We start from the raw sequence: 27,056 nt of genomic DNA on the forward strand, positions 1-27,056 counted from the left end.
TTTTGCTGCCATCTACAGGCAGTATCTTTGGAATAATAAAAGCAGTCCGAGTTTTCAGCTGCTTTTGTGGAAATAGCTTAGTGGCAAACAACCGCATTGATTTAATTAAATATTGATGCCGTTACACGTAGCTCGTTAGCTGTGATGTAGAGGTATCCGACTATGAATTAGGTGAATTCCATTAAAAAAAGAAAAATCTAATTGGCTTACAAGTCGAAGTATTTTTAAGGTTTACACGATAAATCTTGTTTTATAAGTACCTTAATAATACATCTTTGTGATTGTTTTTGTATAATTTTCTTAATATACAAACGTGTGTGTGTGTGTGTGTGTGTGTGTGTGTGTGTGTGTGTGTGTGTGTGTGTGTGAGTGAGTGTGTCTGTCTGTGTAGCCAGCAGTTGCCTGAAAAGGACAAGAAAGAATAAGCAGACAGTTTGGGTAAAGCAATACCAGCCATACCACTCGCAAGATACTGGGGGTTGCATTCATTTGTATCCTAATAATACAGTTTTAAAATGAATAGACTATCAACGCATAATATTTTGGTGTGGTTGATGAGACATAGTTCTTTAAAAACGAACTCTGTATTCTTTGCAAGCAATCGCCACAGGGACGCCCGTTCTTTTCAGAGAAGCATTGCAAACTGCTTTTGTGGGGTTGACCGTCACGTTACCAGCGTCAATGAGGCAGTTTGTGCAGTCCGTGCCTCCGTATACAGAGCCAAAAACCTCAGAAGCTGTACTTTAAGGATTTTACAGTCTAGCAGACGAAATCTTCGTAGCTGAGTCTGGTCATTTGGAGAAAATAAAATCCTCTGTTTTTGCAATGTTTTGGCTTCCTGGAAGCCCAACCGGGTAAGCAACCCCTCATTTAATTAACTAGCCGTGTTTGTGTTTTATTTGTATTTTGTCATATCGAAACCTTGGTGTTCCCTGTCTATGGTACTGAAACCTGGCAAATGCAGTGCGGTTACCAGGCGATCGAACTACTGAAAAATGTCAATTCCTGCACTCTTAATTTAAACATTGAACACATTGAAACGATTAAAGGAGGGGGCATACATAATTTAAATGTAATTAACAAGAAAAAAAATGGAAATGGTCTTGTCCTCATTTCCTCAGTTATTTTTGTTGTCACTTTACCATAAACGTTGGTTTTGATAAGTTTCGTTTTGGTATTGGTACATTGAAATAATATAATGTAACGTTTTTCGTGAAGAAGAAGAAGAAGAAGAAGAAGAAGAAGAAGAAGAAGAAGAAGAAAGGAACGCAATATAAATAATATTGGTTAAAGTACTTATTTATATGTTACATTTTTAGTGCATACGATATCTCCAGCTTTGTTGAGCATAATGTTTCCTTTTTATTCACTTTTTAGTTACATGACAACAAAACAAAAATGATTATGATTGCATAACAATAGTCTTTAATTGCTTATGACCATTATATATATATATATATATATATATATATATATATATATATATATATATATATATATATATATATATATATATATATATAGTGATTTTCCTGGAGAAAATGTGTGGGAGCTCTGTGTTGCATTTCCCCGTTTTTAGAGCACCAGTTTGTTGGAATCAGGCATCTTGGTTGCTGGGGGAAAATGCAACCAGGTTAAAAGGAAACAATTTGCAGCCCCAGTGACATTGCTTTTAAAGACCCTGTATCAATAGGTTCTTCCAAATAAAGTGTGGTGAATAGACAAATGCAAGAAAATCGGATTTGTTTTCTGCGAGATGGAATTTGAGTATTAAATCAATTACGTAGGTCATTCGCTTGTGCTTTTAATCAACTCGGGTGTCTTTTAGCCTGAAGGGTGAAGAGCTCTGACAGTCATCGTTGCCTTAATCAGCACCTCCAACGTCTGTAATATTGGGGTTTTTCAGTTTTTATGATATTGATCCCGATCTCCCTACTTCTACCAGGCTGCTTTTGCAAGCTTTTGGGAGTAAGCGTGATGTTAGACATGGATATAAATACATTATTTATTTTAATATTTGCAAGTGCTTGGAAATAAGGGGTGAGTAAAGCCAAAAAACATTCAATATGTTTTGTGAAGGTATCATTCGTTTATGATTGATTTTGTCTTGACTTGGATCTTGTAAGACAGTAATGATACTGTCGTTTCTTCTGTGCACGGTTGTACATTGGCATCTCGCTGTCACTGCTTACTAAATGTTAAACCACTGTTGCAGTACACCAGATTTAAAAAAAGCTGTATATTTATAAAACGCGAACAATATCTCTAGACAGAATGGTGTATGAAAATCATACACCTATCGTTGCAAATTGAATACGATTTGTGATAATTATCCATCCATCCATCCATGTTTTTTTTTTTTTTTGTATAAATAAACATATTTAAATAAGTGAAACGGGTTTGTGTTTTGGAACTAGAGTATTGCATTGAAAAGCTTGCTTTGTTTGTCGGTTGCTGTATTTGTGGTATATACTTCCAATGATTCATTTTAGATTAATTTTGGAATTGTGTAAAACTGCAAACAATATGGTATTTGTTTTAGATATTCCTCATAATTTACACATTAAAAACTACATGCAAATTGAACATTACATGTGATTTAATGAAACAATAACAATTAGATTTGTATTATGTATTCTGAAAAATTATTTAAATGTATTTTTTAAAAAGACATAATATTCTCCAGAAAATACATGCATTTTTTTTTTCTTTCTAGATGACATCACCACGCACAGAAACTGCACTATACTGAGTGTGGACCACCATCTGCTGAAAATGTATATCTGGATATTGCAGGTCATCATGTTGGCGGTTACATCTCTGACTTTCATAGAGATGTATGACAATTATGGAGAAATCTGTCAAAATCTTTGTTCTTGTGAAGAGAAAGATGGGATATTAACTGTGAGTTGTGAAAACAGAGGGATAGTCAGACTTTCGGAAATCAGTCCAATACATTTCTCAATGTATCATCTTCTGTTAACTGGGAATCTTTTAAAAAAACTGTCTCCAAATGATTTTATCAATTATACTGGTGTTATAATTTTACATCTAGGTAACAATGATATACAAGAAGTTGAAACGGGAGCTTTTAATGGACTTCAAGGATTGAAGAGATTGCATCTCAACAATAACAAGATTGACATTTTAAGGGATGATACCTTTGTTGGACTTGAAAGTTTGGAATATCTGCAAATTGATTATAACTACATCAGCATTATTGAACCCAATGCCTGGAGTAAACTGCATCAGCTGCAAGTGCTTATCTTAAATGATAATTTGTTGTCTAGTCTACCAAGTAACATTTTTCGACATGTCCCTTTAACCCACCTTGACCTGAGGGGAAACAGACTAAAAATGTTGCCCTATATAGGCCTTTTGGAACACATGGACAAAGTAGTGGAATTACAGCTGGAAGAGAATCTGTGGAATTGTTCTTGTGAACTTATTGCTTTGAAGGCTTGGCTGGAAAGCATTTCCTACTCCGCTCTTGTTGGAGAGGTCGTGTGTGAAACACCTTTCCGACTTCATGGTAGAGATCTGGATGAGGTTTCAAAACAGGAACTCTGCCCTAGAAGAGCTATTTCAGAATATGAAATGAGACCACACTCACCTTTAAGCACTATTGGATATTTTCATACAACACCTGCTGCTGTGACGGCTTCAGCTACATCATCTGCAGTTTTAAGATCTTCATCAAAACCCACAAAGGGTACCCGCCAGTCAAACAAGCCAAGAATGCGACCCACGTCTCGGATCCCATCAAAAGACACATATAATTATGGACCAATAATTGCTTATCAGACCAAATCCCCAGTGCCTTTGGAGTGTCCTACTGCCTGCACGTGCAATTTACAAATTTCTGACCTGGGACTAAATGTTAACTGTCAAGAAAGAAAGATTGAAAACGTTGCTGATTTAAAACCGAAACCATACAATCCTAAAAAGATGTATCTTACAGGTAATTACATCTCAGTGGTGCGTAGATCTGACTTCATAGACGCAACTGGATTAGATTTACTCCATTTTGGTAACAATCGGATAGCTGTCATACAAGACAGAGCTTTTGGGGATTTAACTAATTTGCGAAGACTTTACTTAAATGGCAATTTAATCGAGCGACTCACTGCAGATATGTTTTATGGTCTTCAGAGTCTACAGTATTTATACTTAGAATATAACGTTATAAGAGAAATTGTTTTAGGTACCTTTCAATATGTACCAAATCTCCAGCTACTTTTTCTCAATAACAATCTTCTGAGAACTTTACCTGGAGACATATTTTCAGGTTTGACACTGGCCAGACTTAATCTTAGGAGTAATCATTTCACATATCTACCAGTAAGTGGTGTGTTAGATCAACTAAGATCGCTAGTACAAATTGATTTATATGAAAATCCCTGGGACTGTACATGTGATGTAGTGGGCATGAAGATTTGGCTGGAACAACTTAACACAGGCACCGTTGTAAACAATGTGATATGTGGGTCTCCAAAGAAATTGTCTGGGGAGGATATGATATCCATCAAGTCAGACTTTCTTTGCCCTGATTATTCTGATATAATAGTTTCAACTCCTCCTCCTTCTGCAGAACCAGTTCCAGAAAGAACCACCACCACAGAAACATCTATTAAGTATAATACACAACCAAGTTCTGTACCATTGTCTGTTTTAATTCTAAGCCTTCTTTTGGTTTTCATCATGTCAGTCTTTGTAGCTGCAGGACTTTTCGTGGTAGTAATGAAGAAACGAAAAAAGTCTCAAAGCGACCGTACAAGCACCAACAATTCAGATGTAAGTTCATTTAACCTACAGTACAGTGTTTACAGCAACAGATCAGTTCCCAAAGTAAAGACTCCTGGTGGGCATGTGTATGAATACATCCCTCACCCACTGGGCCACATGTGCAAAAATCCAATTTACCGATCAAGAGAAGGAGATTCTGTTGAGGATTACAGAGATCTACATGAATTGAAAGTTACTTACATAAATAACACTGGGGAGGAAAGAGACAACCATTTAATAAGTCAGCCTTACAGTGTAAGTACCATAGAACCTCGAGAAGAGTCTTCACCAGTGCAAGATGCAGAGAATTTTTACAGAGGTATTTTAGAGCCAGAGAAACAATCACCTGGAAACAATATTGAATATAAGTACAGCGGTCCTGCTACATATGCTTACATGCCAAACTATGATGTAAGGCGTCAATATTTGCATCCAGAAAGGATACGAGAAACTGTGCTGTATAGTACAACACCAAGTACTGTGTTTGTTGAACCCAACAGAAACGAGTATCTGGAACTAAAAGCAAAACTTCAAGTTGAGCCGGACTACCTCGAAGTTCTTGAGAAACAGACAACTTTCAGCCAATTTTAAACTGCAGATTTGTCTCTCTCTCTCTCTCTCTCACACACACACACACACACACATTATATATATATATATATATATATATATATATATATATATATATATATTATCATTAATACAGGGGGTTAAGTGCCACCTGTATTAATGATAATAGAACTATATATATAACCACCTTCAAAGACTACCACCAAGTGGGGTGTGCCGCACTGTGTTCTCAAACACTTCACAATGATATCAAGTTAATTGTTTTCTTAATTACATGAGGAATTTGTGGACATCAATAGTGGACTTTTGAAGAATGGTTTTAATAAAAAAAAATCCACATTCAAGTAGCTGTACAGGTAATTTTATCTATATATCTTCTAAGGAAGTTAATCGCATTGTGATACACAGCAGTTTATTGATCACTTCCTGTTCTAAACAGCAAACTGTCTACTGTGCATTATAGTGCACATGCTATTTCCATCTGCTCTGGCGCTAAATGATCTCAGAACCCTGTCTTTAACTATTTAGGGACATCATTTATTAAACTCCACCATATACTTTCAGATGCATAGTGATTCTTCATTTAACATTGTGTTATTGCTTATTGCAGTTAAAGGTTTTGTTCCTGATTATATAACTTTTACCCTACATAGCCAAAGTGGCTTTAATGAAAGTTGGCACACCTCAACTTCAACGTGAGGCTCCATTTAAAAAAAAAAAAGGGTTTTTGTATGCTTTCTGCACTTTTGAAATAGGAGACCTTAATGGGTCTTTATTGTTTTATCTCAGACAAGTCATTACGAGTTTAATATATATATATATATATATATATATATATATATATATATATATATATATAATATATATATATATAGTAATAATTAACTTGTAGAATATGATATTTTAAAGTAGCACCTATTTTTATACAAATATTGTCAATTCTCTTTCCCTCACTATTTTTTTCTTTAGTCTGTGACTGCTTTCCACATATTGCACTATATGACCAAAATATATGTAAAAGATAATGATGTCAGGTTTTTACTAACTATATTTAAATGACATGTTGGCCAATACACACATTTTAATTGAGGCAGCTATTGCAAATGCAACTGACTAGTGAGGGAGGTAAAATATAAAAATCTGTTTAATCCTAATGATGTTTGATTATTCATTCACAAAGATATGTTTTGACTACTTGGTCAATCAGAATACACTTGCACTTGTACAGAATTGTGTTTATTGTGGAGCCATAAAAGACAATGCAATTGACTGAATAATCTCTGACAACCTAAAGGGAGCTGTAGCATCTGAAAAGCAAGGAACAAGGATAGCATCAGTGTACGATCTGGCTACATATTTGTTGTTTATCCCAGCATATGTATTTTTTTAATCGTTTATGAATAATAATAATAAATAATTACTTCATACCGTATCTAAGAATGTCTATATTATTGGACACATTATTCCGATTTCAAACTTAATTCCGTTTGTTGTGTTTTCAAGATGGTATGAGAAAGTACATGAACATGAAAAAAAACTTTTTTCTGTTGTACCAGAAATTATACAAACATAAATAAATAAATAAATAAATAAATAAATAAATAATAATAATAATCATCAATTACTATTGTTGGTCATTGGATGCTTTCATAACAATATACATTTAATACCATTTGATTTTACCGTTATTTCCTTGTATTCAATTTTTCCTCTTTAAATCCAAGTAAGGCTTAAACTGCCTTACTTGGATTCATTCTCTCTCTCTCTCTCTCTCTCTCTCTCTCTCTCTCTCTCTCTCTCTCTCTCCCTCCATTTCTGGCTCAGATATGAAACAAACAAATCTTATGTTATGGTTATATATTTCAACAAATAATATATCCACTAATACTAATCCAGAATACGTGTTGTAATTGCTTTAATGAATTGCATCAGATTTTTTACTTGCAACATTTCAGTGCAATGTTTTACAGAAATCAATTATTACATAATAAACTAAAACATTTTTTTATTATTATTTCTTCACTTTTTAAAATATGTATTGACATTGTTTACATTTGGATTAATGACAGAAAAGAACACATGTTAATAAATACAGAGCAAATGACATATCTAGTCTATTTAAATATCTAATATTTATATTTCCTGATTTATATTTCCTGATGATTTAAGAGGGATGTGTTTTTCAAAGAACTATTAATTAATGTATGATTGTATTTATAGCATCAAACAACAAATGTTTTCAGATAATTTTTTTTAAATATTAAAAACCATATGTTCCAAAACGGTATGTCCCTTGAGAATGTATATATATATTTTAAATGTATATTGGTAATCCCTTCACTTTTTTATTAACATATTTTATCATCTTTTTTAACCCTATATATATATATATATATATATATATATATATATTTATATATATATATATATTCAGTAAAAATAAATAAAATAAAACTCTCAGTAAGATCAACAACAAAACTGGATTTCTACAGTATGTAGAATCTGACTAAATCTATAGAACAAACTACACTAATAATAATAGTGATCTTATGTGACATTTAGTAAGACTGTGAATGGACACACATCCATTTATGTTTGTGATCATCATAGACACATCATTTGTTTTTGGTTTGATGTGAGTTTTTTCCTATGTGTTTTTTTTATGCTTCTAATACTTTTACTTTCTTATGGTATCTTTAAAGGTATTGCAATGAATGGATACCATTTTTTGCTTAATAAGATATACAATACATGTCACTAATGTACAACCTAAAGGTGGTAATATATTGAACTGTATTAAAGATATCTTGAAATATGTTGCTTTGTGGCCTGTCATGTGACTTCAACAGACATTTTATATTCTCCATGAGCTGGAACTGTTCTGGGAGTGTGCTGTGTACCACCAAGCAATCAGATTTGAATTTGTTAAAATATTTACTTCTGGCTTCTTTATTATCACTGCTAGGTCTAGTTTCAAATTGAATTTTATGACAAGATGCCATTATTATTATTATTATTATTATTATTATTATTATTATTATGGTTTCTGGTGACATGTAAGTCAAGAGAGCAGTAGCTCGAGTGATTTATCAATGTCACCAGAAACCAGAGATAGAATTACAGCCTTAAATATACAGTTTTGGTGTACCTGTATATTATTTGTTATAATCAGTGTTGGGCACGTTATTGAAAAAAAGTTACTTGTTACTCATTACTCGTTTCTTTAGAAAAAAACTAACGTCCTTACTTATTACTTAATAAAAAGTAGCGTGTTATATTACCCGTTATGTTACCTGTTATATTTCTTTTTCTTGTCTTGTCCTGTGAAACAGTTGTTGTGACTATTGTTTACTATTTAACTATGGTATGTCTGGTAATTCATTTATTAAATGTATCAAACATGTTTGTAGTATAACAAACAAACAACTCTTAATAATGTATTGGATATAGCAAATAGTAAATTGTAATCTTTACACTACATGCGACTGCAGAATTCATAAGGAGTGAAAAAAAGCGACTGAAGTTACATAAAGGCTTTTTATAAGAGAATAGCAAGCGCTAGTTGGGAAAAAAAATGACAATGTATATAAAGCATTGTGTTTCATAAATTACTTAACATAATGTAATAGATACTGTGACACAAGTACTGGCTCTTGCCACTAGTGGGCGTAGTTTTCCTGGCAGGAATGAGGCACTTGCGTACTTCTGAAGGTGAGTACTTTTTATTTACAATATTTACAATACAAAGTTGTCTAAATCTACAAGACACGGGCCCTGTGCGGGCAGCTAACTATCTCAATTCTTGAACCCTCACTAGGCTAATCAGACTACTGCTTCCTCGGCAGGATCACCGGAACAGTTCAGGTAGGTGGCCGTTGTGCACCCTCTACTGGGAAGCCGGAACGTAACAGGTATGGGGACGCTGGGCTCCCTCTGCTGGAGAGCTGGAAGATTACAGGTATGGGGTTGCTGGGCTCCCTCTGCTGCAGAGCCAGAACAGTAACAGGTAGGGGGTCGCTGTGCTCCCTGTGCTGGAGAGCCAGAACAGTAACAGGTATGGGGTCGCTGGGCTCCCTCTGCTGGAGAGCCAGAACAGTAACAGGTATGGGGTCGCTGGGCTCCCTCTGTTGGAGAGCCGGAACATTACAGGTATGGGGTCGCTGGGCTCCCTCTGCTGGAGAGCCAGAACAGTACAGGTATGAGGTCGCTGGGCTCCCTCTGCTGGAGAGCCAGAACAGTAACAGGTATGGGGTCGCTGGGCTCCCTCTGTTGGAGAGCCGGAACATTACAGGTATGGGGTCGCTGGGCTCCTTCTACTGGAGAGCCAGAACAGTACAGGTAGAGGGTCGCTGTGCTCCCTGTGCTGGAGAGCCAGAACAGTAACAGGTATGGGGTCGCTGGGCTCCCTCTGTTGGAGAGCCGGAACATTACAGGTATGGGGTCGCTGGGCTCCCTCTGCTGGAGAGCCAGAACAGTACAGGTATGGGGTCGCTGGGCTCCCTCTGTTGGAGAGCCAGAACAGTACAGGTATGGGGTCGCTGGGCTCCCTCTGCTGGAGAGCCAGAACAGTACAGGTAAGTATTCCTTGTGCTCCCTCTGACGGGAGGCTGGAGTGGAACAAAGAGGTGATCGCTGGGTTCCCTTTGCTGAACCCTGGAGCGGGTTTGCGGCAGGCTGGTTTCCCCGATATGTCCACACAGGAAGGAGGCCCCGCATCCAATGGACAACCGGCAAGCTTACGACGAGCTCCAAACAAGAACTTTGTCGCAATAAACAGTGTTTTGCCTACCCCACCCGAGTGTTCTGTGTGTGTTTTTATTTATTTTTTTTTACTTGCAGGATTCCCCCATACACATACGTTATAGATCCCAATAACTTGTCATAATACGCCGGGACAGCGATTAAACTTTTGCTGCCGTTCCAAATAAACAAATATCCCGCTATGTCTACGGGGCAGTTCCCACACAAAGGAACAACAAATAAACAGTGCAAACAAAACGATAGCAAATGCAGTCGTAAAACAAACGCTTTAAACAAAACAGTCAAAGGCGAACAAAAACTGGAAAACCTATACAATACAGTGTTGCGTAATTACCTACTATAAAGCTGGTCTTTGTAATAGCCGGTCAGCATGCCAAACAAGTCCGGGAATGTCTCCCCACCACAACACCTGGCTTGTTCTGCCTGCTTCCTTATATATCCCCAGGCCCTGCCCCTTCCTGACTCTGATGCTGAGCTTTCTGGGATGTGTAGTTTTTTTCTGTCTGGGGCTGTTTTCTTAAAGGGCCCTAGCCCTTTTCCTTCACAATACACACATATATTTTGTAAATGCATATTATATATCTATGCATCAATTATACTGTAGTATTTTTCGTATGTATGCAATTTGAGTTATTCAAAGTGTACATTCAGTCAAACTATTTCAAACGCTTTGTTTACAAACAAACTCAAGCAAGTTAACCCTGATTGTATGCATGCATGCAGTTAGAGCTGTTATTGTTTTTGGTTTGACGGCATGTCGTGCTGACTGAAATTAAAATAAAGAGCAGTTCACATTTACACCAACTGAACTGAAATGTACTTCTTTGGCTTAAAAAAAGAAAAGACCACCAATGTAGGTGTACAACAGAGAAAAGGTAACGAGATGAGCTTGTTTATTTTTTGTGAAAAGCAATTAATTTATTGCTCCCATCAAAAATCGAATGTGTTATATTACCTCGCTATTGACAAAAGTACTTAAGTAACACATTTCTCCAACTCTGGTTATAATACATGGTTACATAACAGACAGAAATTGTAGAACGACTGCCATTGAAGAAGTGTTGAAAATAACATTGGAAAACAGAATTTAAAAAATGTATTTAATTTGAAACACCAGTATTTTTGTATTTTATTATCTTTTGTTTGGGTGCATTGTGGCACAGGAAAACAACATTTAATATTCCTAAGAATCAGAGTTTGAAAACATGATTGGCTTTTTTGGACTCTCTGTTTTCTGAAGGTCATCAGTCTATACTGCTTAACATTCCATAGAGGGCATGTGGCTGAGGTAATTTCTGATAAATTTTCATTTATGTTACTTGTTTTTCTAATACTTGCATTATTCTGCTCTTCCACAAATTTCTCCCTGTCTTCTGCAGTAAGTCCAGGTACCTTGCACGACTTGCTAGAATCCGTTGCTGGATCAAGTAAATGTTATCAACAACAACAAAAGCATTGGTCATTGCACTCCCATAGATTTGTGGAGGAAAAGTCGGCTGGGATAAGTTCACCTCACAGTGCTTCAGCCACCCCTAGTGGTCAGGCTTCCGACAAGACTAGACAGACGAACCAGGCTTGGCTTTGCCCACAGAGTTTAGTAGCTTGGAAATATTAGCATCAGTGGGTGAAAAGAGATGGGCTCAACAGTGGGAGGAGAGGTCTCTCATTGAGCTTCAGTCCTGTTGAGCGGTAAGTGGGTTGCAGCAGAGGCAACATTAGACTTGGGCCTTTTAAATTTGGAAAAAGGACAAATGTACAATACTGTATATAACAGTGATCCAAAACAAAAAAGATGTAATTTAATGCATGTGTAGTTCATCTTTTAGCCACATCATGACTTGTCTAATAAAGTACATGAAGATATACAGTGTAAATATTTTGAATCTTTTTATATATATATATATAAAAAATGAGCTTTTTGGTTTATAAATCTGGTAAAAAAAAAAAAAAAAAACTAAGATAGAAGTCTACCTTAGGAGAACAGGAGAAAATAACACATTTTGATACATGTTTGCTTATATATCTTCTCCGTGTTTTGGAATTTGGGAAAGGTTAGGGTTTTGTACATTCCAAACTTTAATATTTTAACATAATAATGTGTAATGTAAACACAAGCCTTTCACAAGAAAATGAACATGTATTTCCTATGCTTATTGTTTTAAGTTGCAGAGCAGCTAAACCTATACTGCAGTAACTCTGTCATTTGATAAATTGTAACAACTGTGTTACTGACTCCTAGGCCATACCTTAGGATATCTGCCCAAAAAGAACAGGTTGATCTATTGCTTTCCTGAGTGTGTCAAGCAGCTTAACTGCATCGCTGCACTGTGATTTACGTCATCTACCCTGTGTTGGAAGAAAATCACTTAGATTGTAGTTACTCGCAATACCAGCCACACATGCAGTGCAAAAACAGCCTTTATTTTATTTATTCGCCATAAAGACTAAGCTATAAGCTTAGTCTGACATTTATTAAAAAGCATATTTTTTTGTATCATGCAAATGTCACATTTTATTCATAACACTTTCCAGATTATTATTTTTTACTTTTTATGAAATGCCTTTGTTAGTTTATTTAAAATAAACCTTGAATTTACACAAGGATAATAAACTATGTCATAACCTTGAAAGTAAAGTATGTATCCTGAATTGACCCATTTCAGAATACATTTAAAACTGCACAAATATAGCAAATAGGTTTAGGACAAAGCTGTCACCTAACCTTCACAAGATGACGATGCGGTTCTGTGCAAAATTAATGAATGATTTCAATATGGAGATGTCTGCCTTGCCTAGAACAGGCTTCAGAAATTGAGTCACAGATTTTATATGCTGGCATTGAGGCAAACATGTCCTATTGTTGTAGACCAAGATTGTTGTTGACCTTGGATTGGAGTATGTTCACAAAAGAAAACTGTGTTTGTGTGTGTGTGTGAGAGAGAGAGAGAGAGAGAGAAAGAGAGAGAGAGAGAGAGAGAGAGAGAGAGAGAGAGACTTTTTTTAAATAAGAAACTGCTATACAAATGTATTCCTGATAGAATTTGCTTCAAAGTACCCATCTGTAAAATTATTTTACAGCATGCTCATAAAAAGAGGCTGTTTTACACAGATTTTTCATTAATTTAAAATGTTACAGAAAGATTTATTTATTAATACAATTGTGAATTGTGTATAACTTCTCTGTTACTTGCTGATTTTGCAAATATTTATTATTATTATTATTATTATTATTATTATTATTATTATTGTTGTTGTTGTTGTTGTTGTTGTTGTTGTTGTTGTTGTTATGTCATTGATTAACACTTGTTATGTCATTTTCTCAATATATTAAACATGATGCTTAAGACAACTCCAATTTAAGATATATAAATGGTGTATAATGTTTAATTATTTTTTGCCATTTTGTAAGGCAATACAAAGATCAATTAGCTTGAATGTGTCTAAATTAACAAAAGAGTCACAACTCGTTCAGTGGCATCTGAAAGACAATGAATACATATAGAACATGGAAAAGGAGATATAACCTTTCAAATGAAGGTTATTTTTTTTTTATAACCCCTTGATTCCTCACATCCTGTGCTGGTATTTTTTAACTACAAACTTCAGTCACTATTCCACTTACAGTACCTCTGAAGCTCTGGAGCTCTGCACTCTTCCATTCCAAAGAGATTCTTCAACACAAGAAAATATTGATTTTGGTTTTCTTTTCACTTAATTAGCCTTTTTCAGCATTCTCGTTTTTTAATATGAAGATGTGAGCTCCAATTTGAATAGGTCTGTCACCCTTACCTACCATACTGAAACAGCATAGCATACATTTTCTTTCCTGTTTTGCTCAGGCATCCACACAGGCTCTGAACAATTTGCTTTTTCTCTCGTCATCCATCTTGTGTTTACTTCAGATACACAGGTATTGCTACCATTGAAGGAGTTGTGAACAGATATTAGAAGTGTGTTTGTAAAAAGACATGCAGGTCAGTTCTCATTAGTTAACAATGATGATGAGATGTGGATTATCTCCAGAACTCCATGGCATGCTGCCAAATCAGATTTCCATCACTTTAAGTACATGCATTTGCTTGTGGTTGAAGACTTAAATGGTCAATCCTTTGTGCAAGGTTAGGTTGGCTTTTAACCTGGAATTAAGGAAAGACAATCCATTTTGGGTTAGTGTGACCAACCCTTTCTGAAACAATTTATTCCTAAATGGATTTTCATGTTGTTTGTAATGGCTTGTTGCTCTCCCTTGCTTATTGATTTGAAACTGTTTTCTGCCCTTATCTTCTGTCTGCCTGGTTATGTTATTATTTCAAGAGCATGCACAACTAGAGGAAAAATGGGGCAGCAAATGTATTGCATGGACTTGAATTGATATCACATGTGAATTTAAAATATTAGGTTTTCTGTACAATTTAAAATATTAGGTTTTCTGTACAATTTAAAATATTAGATTTTCTGCAAATCCTGAATATTTACTGTTTGATTTGATTTACCATCATTCAAAAAAACAAAACATATTATTTTTTATATTGACATGCTGATTGATCATTTTCTCTAATCAAGTAATTGGCTAATGAAATAATCAATGAATCAGTCCATTATGTATGTGGTATTGATTAAGTGTTTTTTTTTTCTCTCCTAATACAAAATTGGTGTATACTTTGCTTTAAGTAATCAACTCCCTCATGGAAAACAACATCAGTCAGTTATACTTTGTTCTTTTTATTCCAGTCAACACTGAATTGTAACTTGAATTAAAAAAGGAAGTAAGCAACTGCTTACCATGTCAAACAATATACAGTTTATTTCAGTACATTATTTGTTTCTATCTTTTATTAGATGCATTATTTATGTTCACGGCCACCCTGTTTGTTTAATTAAAAATGAATGTATACTAATATATACAGTATATATGAGATACTACAAAGTTAAGAAAAGACATGCAAAAATAATACACATTGACATTGCACTTCTAAAAAGTACTTTTGAGGTAAAAGCATAGCATAGTGAATATGTTGTTAAAAAATGTCTTTCATTGTATAGTATATGATATACCAGTAACAGTTGAGACTACAGATCAATTGCCCATCCTTTATTTCTAAATATGTTTTTCCATTTACACGTTGCACTTCATGGATTAGAAATCATCATTGAAAGGGTAATATGTTGCACAATTTTTTTTTTTGTATATACAGCACATACAACAATTTCTATACAGAATAAATATGTCATGGCTATACATAAAGTACAGTTTATCAAAAAAGGTTACATGTCATCAGTCACCTCTAATGGACTTCATCATTTCAATGATATTTCATTTGGTGTATGGCGGCCAAAAAATTGCAGAGGATACACTCCCTTCACTTGGGTCAAACTAAAGGGACATAAATGGCAATTCAGTAAACAGAATTAGGAAGTGAAATAAAATAGAATGTATTTTTTAGGTCTGTAACAGTGCAGTATTTCTATCATAGTACATCATTTCCAACAGGGGGACTAAGTGGGTTTGATCCACTTGCATGGACTAATGTTAGTACCATTGCTAATCCCAATTGCAGGGTACCAAAAGTTGATCGGATCATAAGCATAAGGTTTTAAAACTTCCAATACACCCCTGCAGCCCTTATAAAAAAATGGACATGGTAATATTAAACTTATAATTGCTTTTTCAATATGAATACTGTGCATTTACCATGTTTTTGTATTTGTACTGTTCTGCTTACTCTGCTTATCATACCTCCTTGTACATTGCTCTTTACAAATATTATACTGTGCTATGTTGTATTTATTTTTTAAACTAGAACTTTTGTTTTTCATCCTTGTGTTTCGCTTGGTAGACTGTGAAGGGAGTTTCTGTTAAAGAACATGAATATTGTTTCAGCTTTGTACCTTTATTATACAGTTAATCTATAACAATAAACCCTGTTGAGGCTAAAGATAATACAAATTCAGGAATGATTCCCCAGGACAAAACTACTGCAGTTTAATAGGGAACACTTACTCAAGTAAAATGAAATTGTTTTGGGGACTTAATTTTAAAAAGAGTCCTCGGAACACATCTACCATCAATAGAATTTTTTAAAATATAGGATAAAGTGCTTTGTTTGGCAAGTCCCATTTTTGGGAAGTATTTCCTTATATTTGCACTACAGTGCATAGAAAATGTTTCTCCAAATCGTCTAAAATTCTGGTTTATATTTTCTATATACTGGTCTATGGGTTAGTTCCCATTACCAGTCTAACTTGGCTAAACTAATGACCTGGATCTTCTGATGAATACGCTGCAAGTGGGACTCATTTATTTCATTGCTGGTGATTTTTTAGTCCCAAAGTAAGTGGGCTTGAAGTGGACTAAACCACTGGTACGCTGCAATTGACCCAGTGGGGATTTTTTGTTGTTTCGGGTACTACTGGAGTAGAAAAAGCTACAGTTTAAATATATTTTACATTGTTAACGTTAAACTGAATCTTTAACCGGAGCTCCCAAAATGTGAGGTGGAGACCCATGCAACCTGTGAAAATGAGTGATACTATTAAGTGTTAAACTGGGGATCAATTCAGGGTTGTGAAGAGGAGATGGGTCTGGGATCAATTGCATTGTAACAGTATTTACAACAGAGCTGTAAAGTCCCTAACTGTCAACACACCAAATACATTTTTATATGCGTCTGTTTAATTGTATTTTACTTCAAGCAGGTTGTTACTGCTTGTTTAAAACACGTTCTGTTAGGTATATAATTAATCTTGTATGTAATCTTTAAAAATCCTTGTCATAATTTACCTGCACATGTCATATATTTTCAGTCTCCTCATTAATATAATTATCTAATCACTCTGAAGCTTGAAATCTGTCAACACATTCCATAGGTGGTATTATAGTGAACCCTGTCTCTGCTACCCACAAAATTCCACAAATAAAAAAAGGATTTCTCAAAGGTCTAATCATTTTATGCAAATACGGGCAGTGGGCACTTAAAAGGGAGGTGGCGGCTACTGATGAAACGGACTGAAGTGCAGCATTAGTTAGTTCCCAAAATTGGCACTGCCTGCTGTGACAGACGGGGAAAGTTACCAGTGTTGCCAAGTCTCACGAGAAAAAAAAAAGCGACACTGCCTTTTAAAACAAGCCCAAAACAAGCGACCCATGTTAGAGTATGGGGGTTTATGCAAGTTCCAGCCAGCGACTCTCAAAAAACAAGCCCAATTCTGCTTATTATAAGCGGACTTGGCAACTCTGAAATTTACCTCAGTCGCCAGTTTCAATTTGACAGGAGCGATCTGAGGAGGCTCGTGCTGTCAGAGATTCTCTCCTTTCTTTTAAGTTGTGTTGGATTTACTGTTGTGTCAAATATTAATGATGCAAACAAATAAAACACAATCAATACGTCAATTTACAATTTTATTTGGTCAGTTCTGAGAGAGCATCAACAACTTAGATGTTGTTGCGCTGTTTTGGGCGATTGAGCTGGCTCATGACATCCAGTTCACACCATTTTATGTTGTCTGTATTGCTTTTCGTGCTTTTTTTTTCAATGTATTGTCCTTTAACAAGCGATCTTATTTTCTATGTGTGGTGGGTTATGGGAGGAAGTGATGTGACACAGAAGTGATGGAGACAGGAAGCACGTAGTTGGGGTTGGATTTTTATTTATAACTCCCACAAGAAAAAAAACCCCACAAAGTCCCGAGCAGAGGGTTCCAACACAATTGCAGCACAAGAAACTGCCTCTGTTACCAGCTATGGTAAGCAGAGGCTTGAAATGAAAAACAAATAGTCCAAACAAAAGAGAAACACTGCCACAGGGTTTTTCAATGATCCACACCACAGCAGGTGGCTCGGGCTCCCTCTTCAAAACAACAGGACAAGTAATTCCTGCAGCTTCCCAGGATCTCAGGGAAAGTCCGGACCCGAAGGCAGCCGGTCTGGGAATCCTCAATCTGAATATAAACAAAACAAACAAAAGAACAAAACTCAGAGCTCACGCAGCACAACTGTCTCAGTCCAGGATAGGGAGACCAAATGGTAGAACCCCACAGCCTAAATGGTGCCGAGCCCTGCCCCTACAATCAGTGCACTGCCCCACCTCAGCCAATCGTCGAGCGCAGCACAGCTGATTGCAATAATGGGGCTCAACCATGAGGTCCTGCCCCAAGTTAAGATGGCCGCCCCCACTGTGGCTTCTGCCCCAACCATGACTCAGCCATTCTCCTGTGTCTCGGTCCTTCCTGCACAGCGCTGCCAGTAGTCGGGAGGGCAAATTACAAGAGGGACTCCTTTCACTCCTGTCACATATGTCAGTATTTTTTTTTTGTTCCTGAGATTGTCTTTATGTGAAGGATAGAGCACAATAGCTGACAACAGTCCACAGTAGGTAGATGCCATTGTGTAACATGGAGTTGTTGGTATTATCAACGGTGTGAAAGAGCATGATAGGTGAAACAGTAAAGCTTTTATTCAATATTGTATTGTTGTGGCTGTGACAGAACAGTTGAAACTCGCTGTCGTTGTGCATCCAGTCTCTGGTGTTGAGAGCCAAGGTGCTGATTAATAACTTCCTATTCTACATGCTCCCTCAGATGCACTTTAGTCAGAAATTGCTATTGAAAATCCATTACGGGAACACACATAGAATGAAAAGGGCCTGGCTTTGTGCAAATACCTCTGCAATGGTTCTAGGTCCTACAGGAAGAACCTGACCAGCAAAAACCTTTGTCAGCTGCATGTAACCAACAATTATTGATGACTGCTACTACTGAGGTGATGCGCACCGATTCCTACCGAGAGCTGCAAATATGCTTTTCATTAATTCAGTGTGGTCCTACAAAATTGTTGAGGGGATTTCTGTGAAACTTAAATTGTATGTTTCCCATCAATATGTGTCTACTGTTGTCCCCATCAATAAGTGTCTTCCTTGTGCTGAAGCAATAATAATAATAATAATAATAATAATAATAATAATAATAATAATAATAATAATACAGCAGAGATGATAGTTCAACTACACTATACCCATTAGGATGTTGTTTTCCTGAATCGTGAGCCTAAGAAACCTGCCAGGATAGATGTTACAAAAGTATAAACTCTATGTTTTATATGAAGAGCTTGAACCTAGAATGTGGTCATTGAGAGAAGTATCAGTTCATTACATGAACAGGAAATTTAAGAATGAATGAATAATTAATCCAAAAAGCATTTTGTACTTTACAATAACAATGCCTACTTTCTGTAAAAGACCAGCTGTGGCCATTGCATATGCTCAACTAGTCAATCTTCTTTGAGGTGGTTGTTTCACTAACCCACTAAAATCTTGAACCCTCTCCCCCTCGCTCCCATTGTATTGAGAAGTCTACTACTGTCAGGCTAGCTTTCTTCCTTCCTCCTGGTTGGTCTTCTTAATATCCAGATATAAAGTTTATCATTTGCAGTAGATTCCTCTGGAACTGGATTGTTGCTCAGTACTCCAGTGTTTCTTTGAAGTTTGGCATTTTTAAGTTTCTTCAAACTTCCTTTCTGAAACTGTGAGGAGTCAATAGCTAAAACAAAAGATGCTGCTTCAGCAAGATACACAGCGGTAGGAGACAAGTGTTTGCTTGACACATTTTCTCCTATTAGTGGGTTGCTCTAACTTTCTCTTTTTCACTATCTGTTACATTATTATAATATTGTATTACTTCCTGGCCAACATGGCTAAATGTGTAAATATGTAAATGTTCAAGGCTGTATTATGGGCTGGATTATGCTTGCTTGTCAGATACACTTGTAACATTTATCCTAATATGCAATATATTTTGTTTAGATTTTTTTCCTCACATATTTGTGTGCAAAGTGCTGACTGTGCTTGGAATAATTGTATATGTAAATGCATAATCTGGCATATGCTTTAAATAGAACACAAATAGCTCACACAACACAGTGGGATGCCATTATGATGCACTGCCATTTTGCCCTCAGCCTGTCAGGTATTCTTAGAACAAGTTTAGTTTACACAGATACTTTGTCCTGTTATCGACTGTATTTTAACTGTTATTGTTCAATACCATTTCATCAGGAGGCATAGCATAATTGTGAAAGAAATAAACACAAAGTAATAATGTTAATCTGCACTGTACATTGGGTAAATATACATTGTCATTATTTAGCATTTAACAAGCTCCATCCATCCTCCATCACTGTAAACAGCATGACTGACATGATATACTAATTGGCTGACTATCTAACACTCCTTTATTAATGAATTAATTAATACCATTACTTTCACCTTTTTAGACAAATCATATATTTTCCCTTTTATATAGTAGTTTCTTAATCACAGAATTACATTTTATGAAATTGATGTCAAATAAAACAGGTTCAAATAAAACAGTATGTGTTGCATGTGCAATGAGAGACACTTGCCTGGTTTTGCTTTATATTGGTTTGAGGAGACATTTGCCATAAACTGTAAGATTTTACTTTTTAGCAATAAAATGATTATTTAATGTGTTCTTACCAGTTGACCAACTGTTAAAGTACAGATAAGACAGCTGTTCATTTGTCTTGCTTTAACTATACTTACACTTGTAAAATTGGCATCCAAAATTATTTTAAATTCATGTTGATTAAAATAATTGTCCTTGTGCGCATTCTCAGAAGAAATTGATAATATGGTGTTCCAATTCTTAGCAATCACAAATCGTTACATCCTTGTCACTCTTCCAGCAAAACCAACTTCTATGAGCTATGTGTGCAGTCTCCAAATGATCACCTATAACTATCACACACTCAGCAGGTGCTAATCCTTATCTTCCGTAATCTCGTTGCGTCTTGTGTTAAGTAATGCTTATCACACTTTAGAACAAATAAAGCAGAGCCAGTGAAACTATAAAAAAAGCAAAGAGCATAGAGCTACACCAGCGCTTACCCAACAACTGTTAAAAAGTACATTCTCAGGAAATTCACAACATACTTCCCTGAATAATCTTAAAACAGGTTAATCTGTTTTATACTGTACATTATTTATAAAGAAAACATTGATTAACACTACAATAAAAATCGACACACCAGATTAGCTGATAAAACCACTGAAATGTCAGCAGCAAGCTGAACTCTCCATGCAGCTCATTCAGTGAAGCTTTACCTTGCAGTCATTAAGGCTGTAATCTCAATAGGTTTGTTAGGGGGATTGGTTCCACACTCAGTGTGTTTGGAGTGAAGTGCAAACAAAAAATTCACCTGAACATGTGGTCTCAGTTCGTTTGACAAATGAACTGAGCTTAGTTTGCATGTGTAACAGGATGAGCAGCCCTGTACAGTATTTGTTTGTTTTATTTTAGAACGGAGTCCCCCTCCGGCCGTGTTATTTTGTGTTTGTTTGTTTATTTATTTATTGTGTTTTAGGACAGCGAAACGCAGCGTATATTATTATTTATGTATTTGTGACGGCATAGCCGTTGATTAGAAAACTGGTGCAGAAGGTGGCCATCTCCCGAATTAGGTGATTTAATTTGTTGCTAATCGGGAGATGGTCACCTGTATAAAAAGTCTGCAGCTCTCCAGCTCGGGGTGGTGGAGTAGTAGGAGCGAGAGCAACGAGAGAGAGAGAGAGAGAGAGAGAGAGAGAGAGAGAGAGAGAGAGAGAGAGAGAGAGAGAGAAAAAGCTTTAAGTTTAAGAATAGGTCCAGGAACAGTGACGGCTACAGCTCAGCCTTGCCTGGACCAGTTATTGTATTTCTTTTTTGTGTTCGTGACTTGTTTTTTGTTTAACTGTTTATTTTCCTCTTGCACTGTTTTCTCTTTTTGTTAAAAACATTTGGTTTATTTTTGTTGAATTTTGAATAAAGACGGCACAAACGCCATTGCACCCAACCTGCGGTATCCAGTTTCAGTTCCTGCTTCTGGCCTGACGTCATCACACACGCCATCCTGTCACAGCATGCTAAACTTAAATGTGAATAATGTTCAAGCTCAGTTTGTTTGCACACAGGAAACAAGCCATACACATTGACCTTCCTAGCTAGATGAGAAGAAAGTGAAGGTTCCTGGTGATTTATGTGTAGTTGGTTGGTAGTGTTGCGTGTCTGGTGTTCTGAAGAAATGTAAAGTATAAAGTGCTGTCAGAAAATGTCAAGGGGAACAATACAGACAGTGAAAGAAACAAGGACACTTTGGTCAGACACCAAAATCCAGGCAGAATTTGACAAAGAGAATGCTCTCCATTCAGCTACTGTACTTTCTTCTAGTGCTTGCTTCAATAGCGATAAAAAGTAACATAAGGATGACAAAAAACAGAACAATCCCCTAAAAACTGCCTGTGGCAAAGTGCCTGCCCCTGTGTGTATTTTGTGTGTTATGTGTTGCTGTATGTTGCGTGTGTTAATGTTGGTGTATAGATTGGTACACGGGATATAAACGGGTCTGTGTTTCGCGTGTATTTAAAAAGTGTAGATTTATATTTAGGCACGAGGAGGGCACAAATCACTTCACGTGCTGGTTAAATGTAATATGTGAGCACGGGGTTGCACAGAATTAATTCACGTGCTGGGATTCAAGTGAATAATTAATTAGTAATTGAATCCCAGCACAATAGTATATATAGACGCACATTTAGTCACTCGTGGTTAGGTGTTCAGAGAGTGGAGAACGGGTGAGAGAGAAGGAGTAAAATCGTAAGAAATATAATAAGTGTTTTTGTTTGTACTCACCGTGTTTGTTCGTCTGTCCTGCACCGTCTGTTTAGTGTTTAGTCGTTTTGTATGTCTGTTTATTTTGGCGCAAGTGCCGTGTCCTGTGTTTTGTGCTGTTGCAAACCTTTTTATTTTCTGTATTAAATGCTGAGCGCAATCACGCGCTCAGCTTAACCAAAACCCAAATCTCTGTCTGTTTGTTACTTCCTGCATCTGGTCTGACGCCACCCACTCTGGCCGTCTTTGTGACACTGCCATTTTAAAAAGATACCAAGATGCATTGCAAACAGTGTAAACAGCCAGTCCACTAATAATAAAAAACTAACCAAGTTCACTTGCAAATTGTGATATGAATACAAATGAACTGTCCTAAAAAAAACACAGAAATGAACCCAGAAAAATGTACTCCATTTCACAGCCAAACAAATTCAATACCCATTGTTCTGTGTGAACAGCAAGCACATGGATTACTTATTTTAACCAAAGGAACTGAACTGAGAATGTTTGTTACTAAGTTTTTTAAATTAGTTTTCTTACCGCTGCCAATTTCACTTCTCCCCTTATCATTGAGTGCTACTCTGCCCATCACATCTCAGTATCTTTGCTAAATGTTTAACCTGGATGCAGTGGAATTTTGTGTGGTATGGGATTTCCTGACTACTGTGGCTTCAAGCTGAAAGGTTAAAGGCTTCCGAGATAGTTCCGCTCTGCACGATCAATTCCAGCCAAAACATAACTGACATTTAGTCCCTCTGTTGGGAGCTCCAAAAATAACTGTTTATTATTTTATTTATTTAGCAGACGCCTTTATCCAAGGCGACTTACAGAGACTAGGGTGTGTGAACTATGCATCAGCTGCTGAGTCACTTACAATTACGTCTCACCCGAAAGACAAAGCACAATGAGAAGTGACTTGCTCAGGGTCACACAATGAGTCAGTGGCTGAGGTGGGATTTGAACCGGGGACCTCCTGGTTACAAGCCACTGGACCACACAGCCTCCCATGTTTAACCCTTTATGCTCCTGTGTACTACATACCCATGTTCAATATAGAGATAAAAACATGTTTTTTGAACAATGAAAACAAAAATGCTGCTAATAACAATAATAATCAGCAAACAGTAATTATCAAATAAAAATCAAACAACATCAAAACGTCAGAAACGGTACTGTGGGTGATTAAAAAAACACAGGACTGTTTGTTTAAAAAAAAAATGGGGAAAAAGCAGCCGGAAGAAGCAGCAACAGCAGAGCAAAGGGGTAAAGGAGGAAGCAGGGCTGTGGTGTTTTGCCTGTGGCAAAACCTGTCACACCACCATGCACTGCTCCGTCCATGTGAATCTTCAGGCATGGTCCCGAAAGATGGGATGGGGGGAAGACATGGAGGAGTGGTTCCGCTAGAAGGCTAGGAAGCCAGGACCCGACCGGCTGCCATCGCTGTTGTGCCCCCTCTGCGAGGGTAAGCATTACTTTGCCTCCTGTCCCTTCCGCAGTTATGAGAAGGAGGAGGATGAGAAGCCCAGTCGTCCTACGCCTGAGTGGGAGGAGCCTGAGCATCCAGCGCCCAGAATGGGGGAGCACAGGCATCCACAGCCCAAGAGGGGAAGACTGAGCGTCCACAAGAGGGAGAATGCCGGCTGGTTTCGCTTCCAACGCCGGGAGAGGATCCATCGCTGCCGCCTCCAGCGTCAGAGGGAGAGGAGCCAACACTGGTGTCTCCAGCACGAGGAGAGCCGCACCAGTCCCCAGCGACAGAGGGAGAGCCGCACCAGTTCTCCGGTACAGAGGGAGAGCTACATCAGTCCACGATGATTGAGGGAGACTACCTGCTGCTCTCGCCTCCACCGCTACGGGGAGACTACCCGCTGCTCCCACCTTCGCCACCAGGAGACTACACGCTGCTCCCGCTCTTGCCGCCAGGAACAGACTGCTTGCCGCTCCCACCTCTGCCAGCAGTGGGAGAATGCCTGCTGGGTCCACTTCCACCAGCAGAGGGTAAATGCCTGCTGGGTCCCCGTCCACCAGCAGAGGGTGAATGCCTGCTGGGTGCCTTTCCACCAACAGATGATGAATGCCTGCTGTATCACTTCCCCCACTGTCACCAGCACGAGGAGAGGAGCAGGAGCTGCCTCTGCCTCCATCACCACCAGGGGGAGAGGAGCAGGAGCTGCCTCTCCCTTCACCAGAAGAAGGATCAGGACGTGATGCTGGCATTCCTCAGCAGCCACTGCATAGTCTGCTGAGGGGAGCACAGCGGAAAAGATGCCTGTTCGCCATCCCCTGGGGTTGCCTGCTGCTCTGCATTGCCTGGGGTTGCCTGCTGCTCTGCATCGCCTTGGGTTACCTGCTGCTCCGCAATGCCTGGAGTTGCCTGCTGCTCCGCATCGCCTGGGGTTGCCTGCTGTTCCGCATCGCCTGGGGTTGCCTGCTGCTCCGCATCGCCTGGGGTTGCCTGCTGCTCCGCAACGCCTGGGGTTGCCTGCTGCTCCGCATCGCCTGGGGTTGCCTGCTGCTGTGCATCGCCTGGGGTCGCTGCCAGCCCTGCATGGCAGCAGGAAGTACTATGGCCGGAACCCCACCAAGGGGAGCTGCCGGCCACGAAGAAGTGGGGGGGGGGGGTGTCCAGAGACCACCGACCCCAGCAGCAGTTTCGCTGCCGGAGATCGTGGGGGAGGTCAGGAGACCTGCTCCCACTGCAGTACTTTCGCCTGTGGCCAGAGCCCCACAAAAGGGAGCTGCTGGCTACGAAGAAGGGGGGGGGGGACTATTTAAAAGAAACAAAAATAATAACAATTGCTACTACATGTTGGAGAACCAGCACAGTACTTGTTTTGTGTTTAGCGTTCGTCCACTCTGTTTGTTAGTGTCTATTCGTTTTGTTTGTCTGTTTATTTTGGCCTCAAGTGCCGTGTGCTGTTTTTTTTTGTTTAAATCTTTTATTTGTTTCATTCATTAAACATACTGAGTGCTGCAGCATCTCAGTTTCAACCCCAGTACTGCCTGTCTGCGTGTGTGATTCTTTCTGGCCTGACGTCACCCCTACAGCCAGCCTGTTCACAGTGTGCCATTATCAACTTGCTCTGTGCCATTTATTGAAATGTTCAATATAACAGAACCCGGGATTTCCTTCGCAACCACTGCACATTTTTCTTGAGTCCTTTCTTTTGTTTTCATTTTAGTAGCAGACCCTGCACCTTTTTTGCGGTCTCTGCTTCCCTTGTGTTGGAGGGATAGTCACAATACGTGTACAAAGTTACTTTGTGCAGGCATTGTGATGGATCTGACTGCCGCAGAAGCCTGCTTTATTGCCTTGTACCCAGTGCTGTGTATTGTTAGTATTTTGTCACAGCACTGCCATTTCAAAGCAAACAGCTTCCCGTTTGCAGCTGGCTTACCTGTAAAGTAGCTGCATGCTCTTTTGTTTGTACAGTTTGTACTGTTCTTGGCTCCACATCCTCTTCATCATCATCGCTGAGTGATAAGTCAGCATCACTGTCACTGGTATCGAAATCCTCCGAACCAACTTCACTCGTGTTGCTCATTATAGAAAGACCATGTACGTTGCCTTGTTTAGCTTTTTCTAAAAACTATATCAACTACAACTAAACAAGTAAAAATAATAATAAAACCAAAAAATAATAATTTAAAACACTATATATATACTTGTAAAAGTTGAATGGCTTCCCACAATATATCTCAGTCTAAACGCCCGCAGATAGATTGGAATCGCTACATGACACGCAATTGGATACAAATGTCACCCGACCCTCCTCCAACTTTCATTGCACATTCCACAGCACTAGCACTGCCTTAGAGAATGAAACCTGAAACGCTAGGCTGAGAAACCGCTCATAGAATAGAATGGGAAACTTGACGTACGCACATACGGCATGGTACTGTAAGTGGGTTTTCTTTTGGTGTACGTGCGTACGTCATGGTGTTAAAGTGGTTCATAGAACATTCCAAGCTTTTCTCATGCCCTTAGGACATTTATCAGTATAATACATTGCCAGTTCAAAATCAGTTTATTGTATCAACAATTCAATTCAAAGTACATGGAGCTAGCATTTTTTTTATTTCGATCCATGAATTAATTTACATTTGTTTACTCAAAATGCTCAAAAAAAAAAACCAGGTAATTGAAAAAGTTACTACCAATATAAACAAAATTAATCTACAGCTATGACCAAATGTTTTGCATCACCTATAATTTTAGGATTGAGGCATCATTAAAAATAAATAAATATATGTATATATAAACCTAATTTAGATCTTTT

At 37.8% G+C, this 27,056-nt stretch overlaps 1 protein-coding gene across 1 annotated transcript; it reads left to right on the forward strand.

The window, feature by feature from the left end:
- Window positions 1–336: 336 nt before the first annotated feature.
- On the forward strand, window positions 337–5,423 carry LOC117405518 (SLIT and NTRK-like protein 5). Its single transcript, XM_034008624.3, has 2 exons — window positions 337–854; window positions 2,717–5,423. Exon 2 carries the CDS (start codon window positions 2,776–2,778, stop codon window positions 5,374–5,376), a length of 2,601 nt encoding a protein of 866 aa, XP_033864515.1. The 5' UTR covers window positions 337–854; window positions 2,717–2,775; the 3' UTR covers window positions 5,377–5,423.
- Window positions 5,424–27,056: the final 21,633 nt, after the last annotated feature.

This window comes from Acipenser ruthenus, chromosome 9, assembly GCF_902713425.1.
Source record: "Acipenser ruthenus chromosome 9, fAciRut3.2 maternal haplotype, whole genome shotgun sequence".
In the NCBI taxonomy this organism is placed as follows: domain Eukaryota; kingdom Metazoa; phylum Chordata; class Actinopteri; order Acipenseriformes; family Acipenseridae; genus Acipenser; species Acipenser ruthenus.

Bases quoted from the DNA above. Each gene is read 5' to 3' on its own strand.
- LOC117405518 (XM_034008624.3), top strand. From the start codon at position 2,776: ATGTATATCTGGATATTGCAGGTCATCATGTTGGCGGTTACATCTCTG.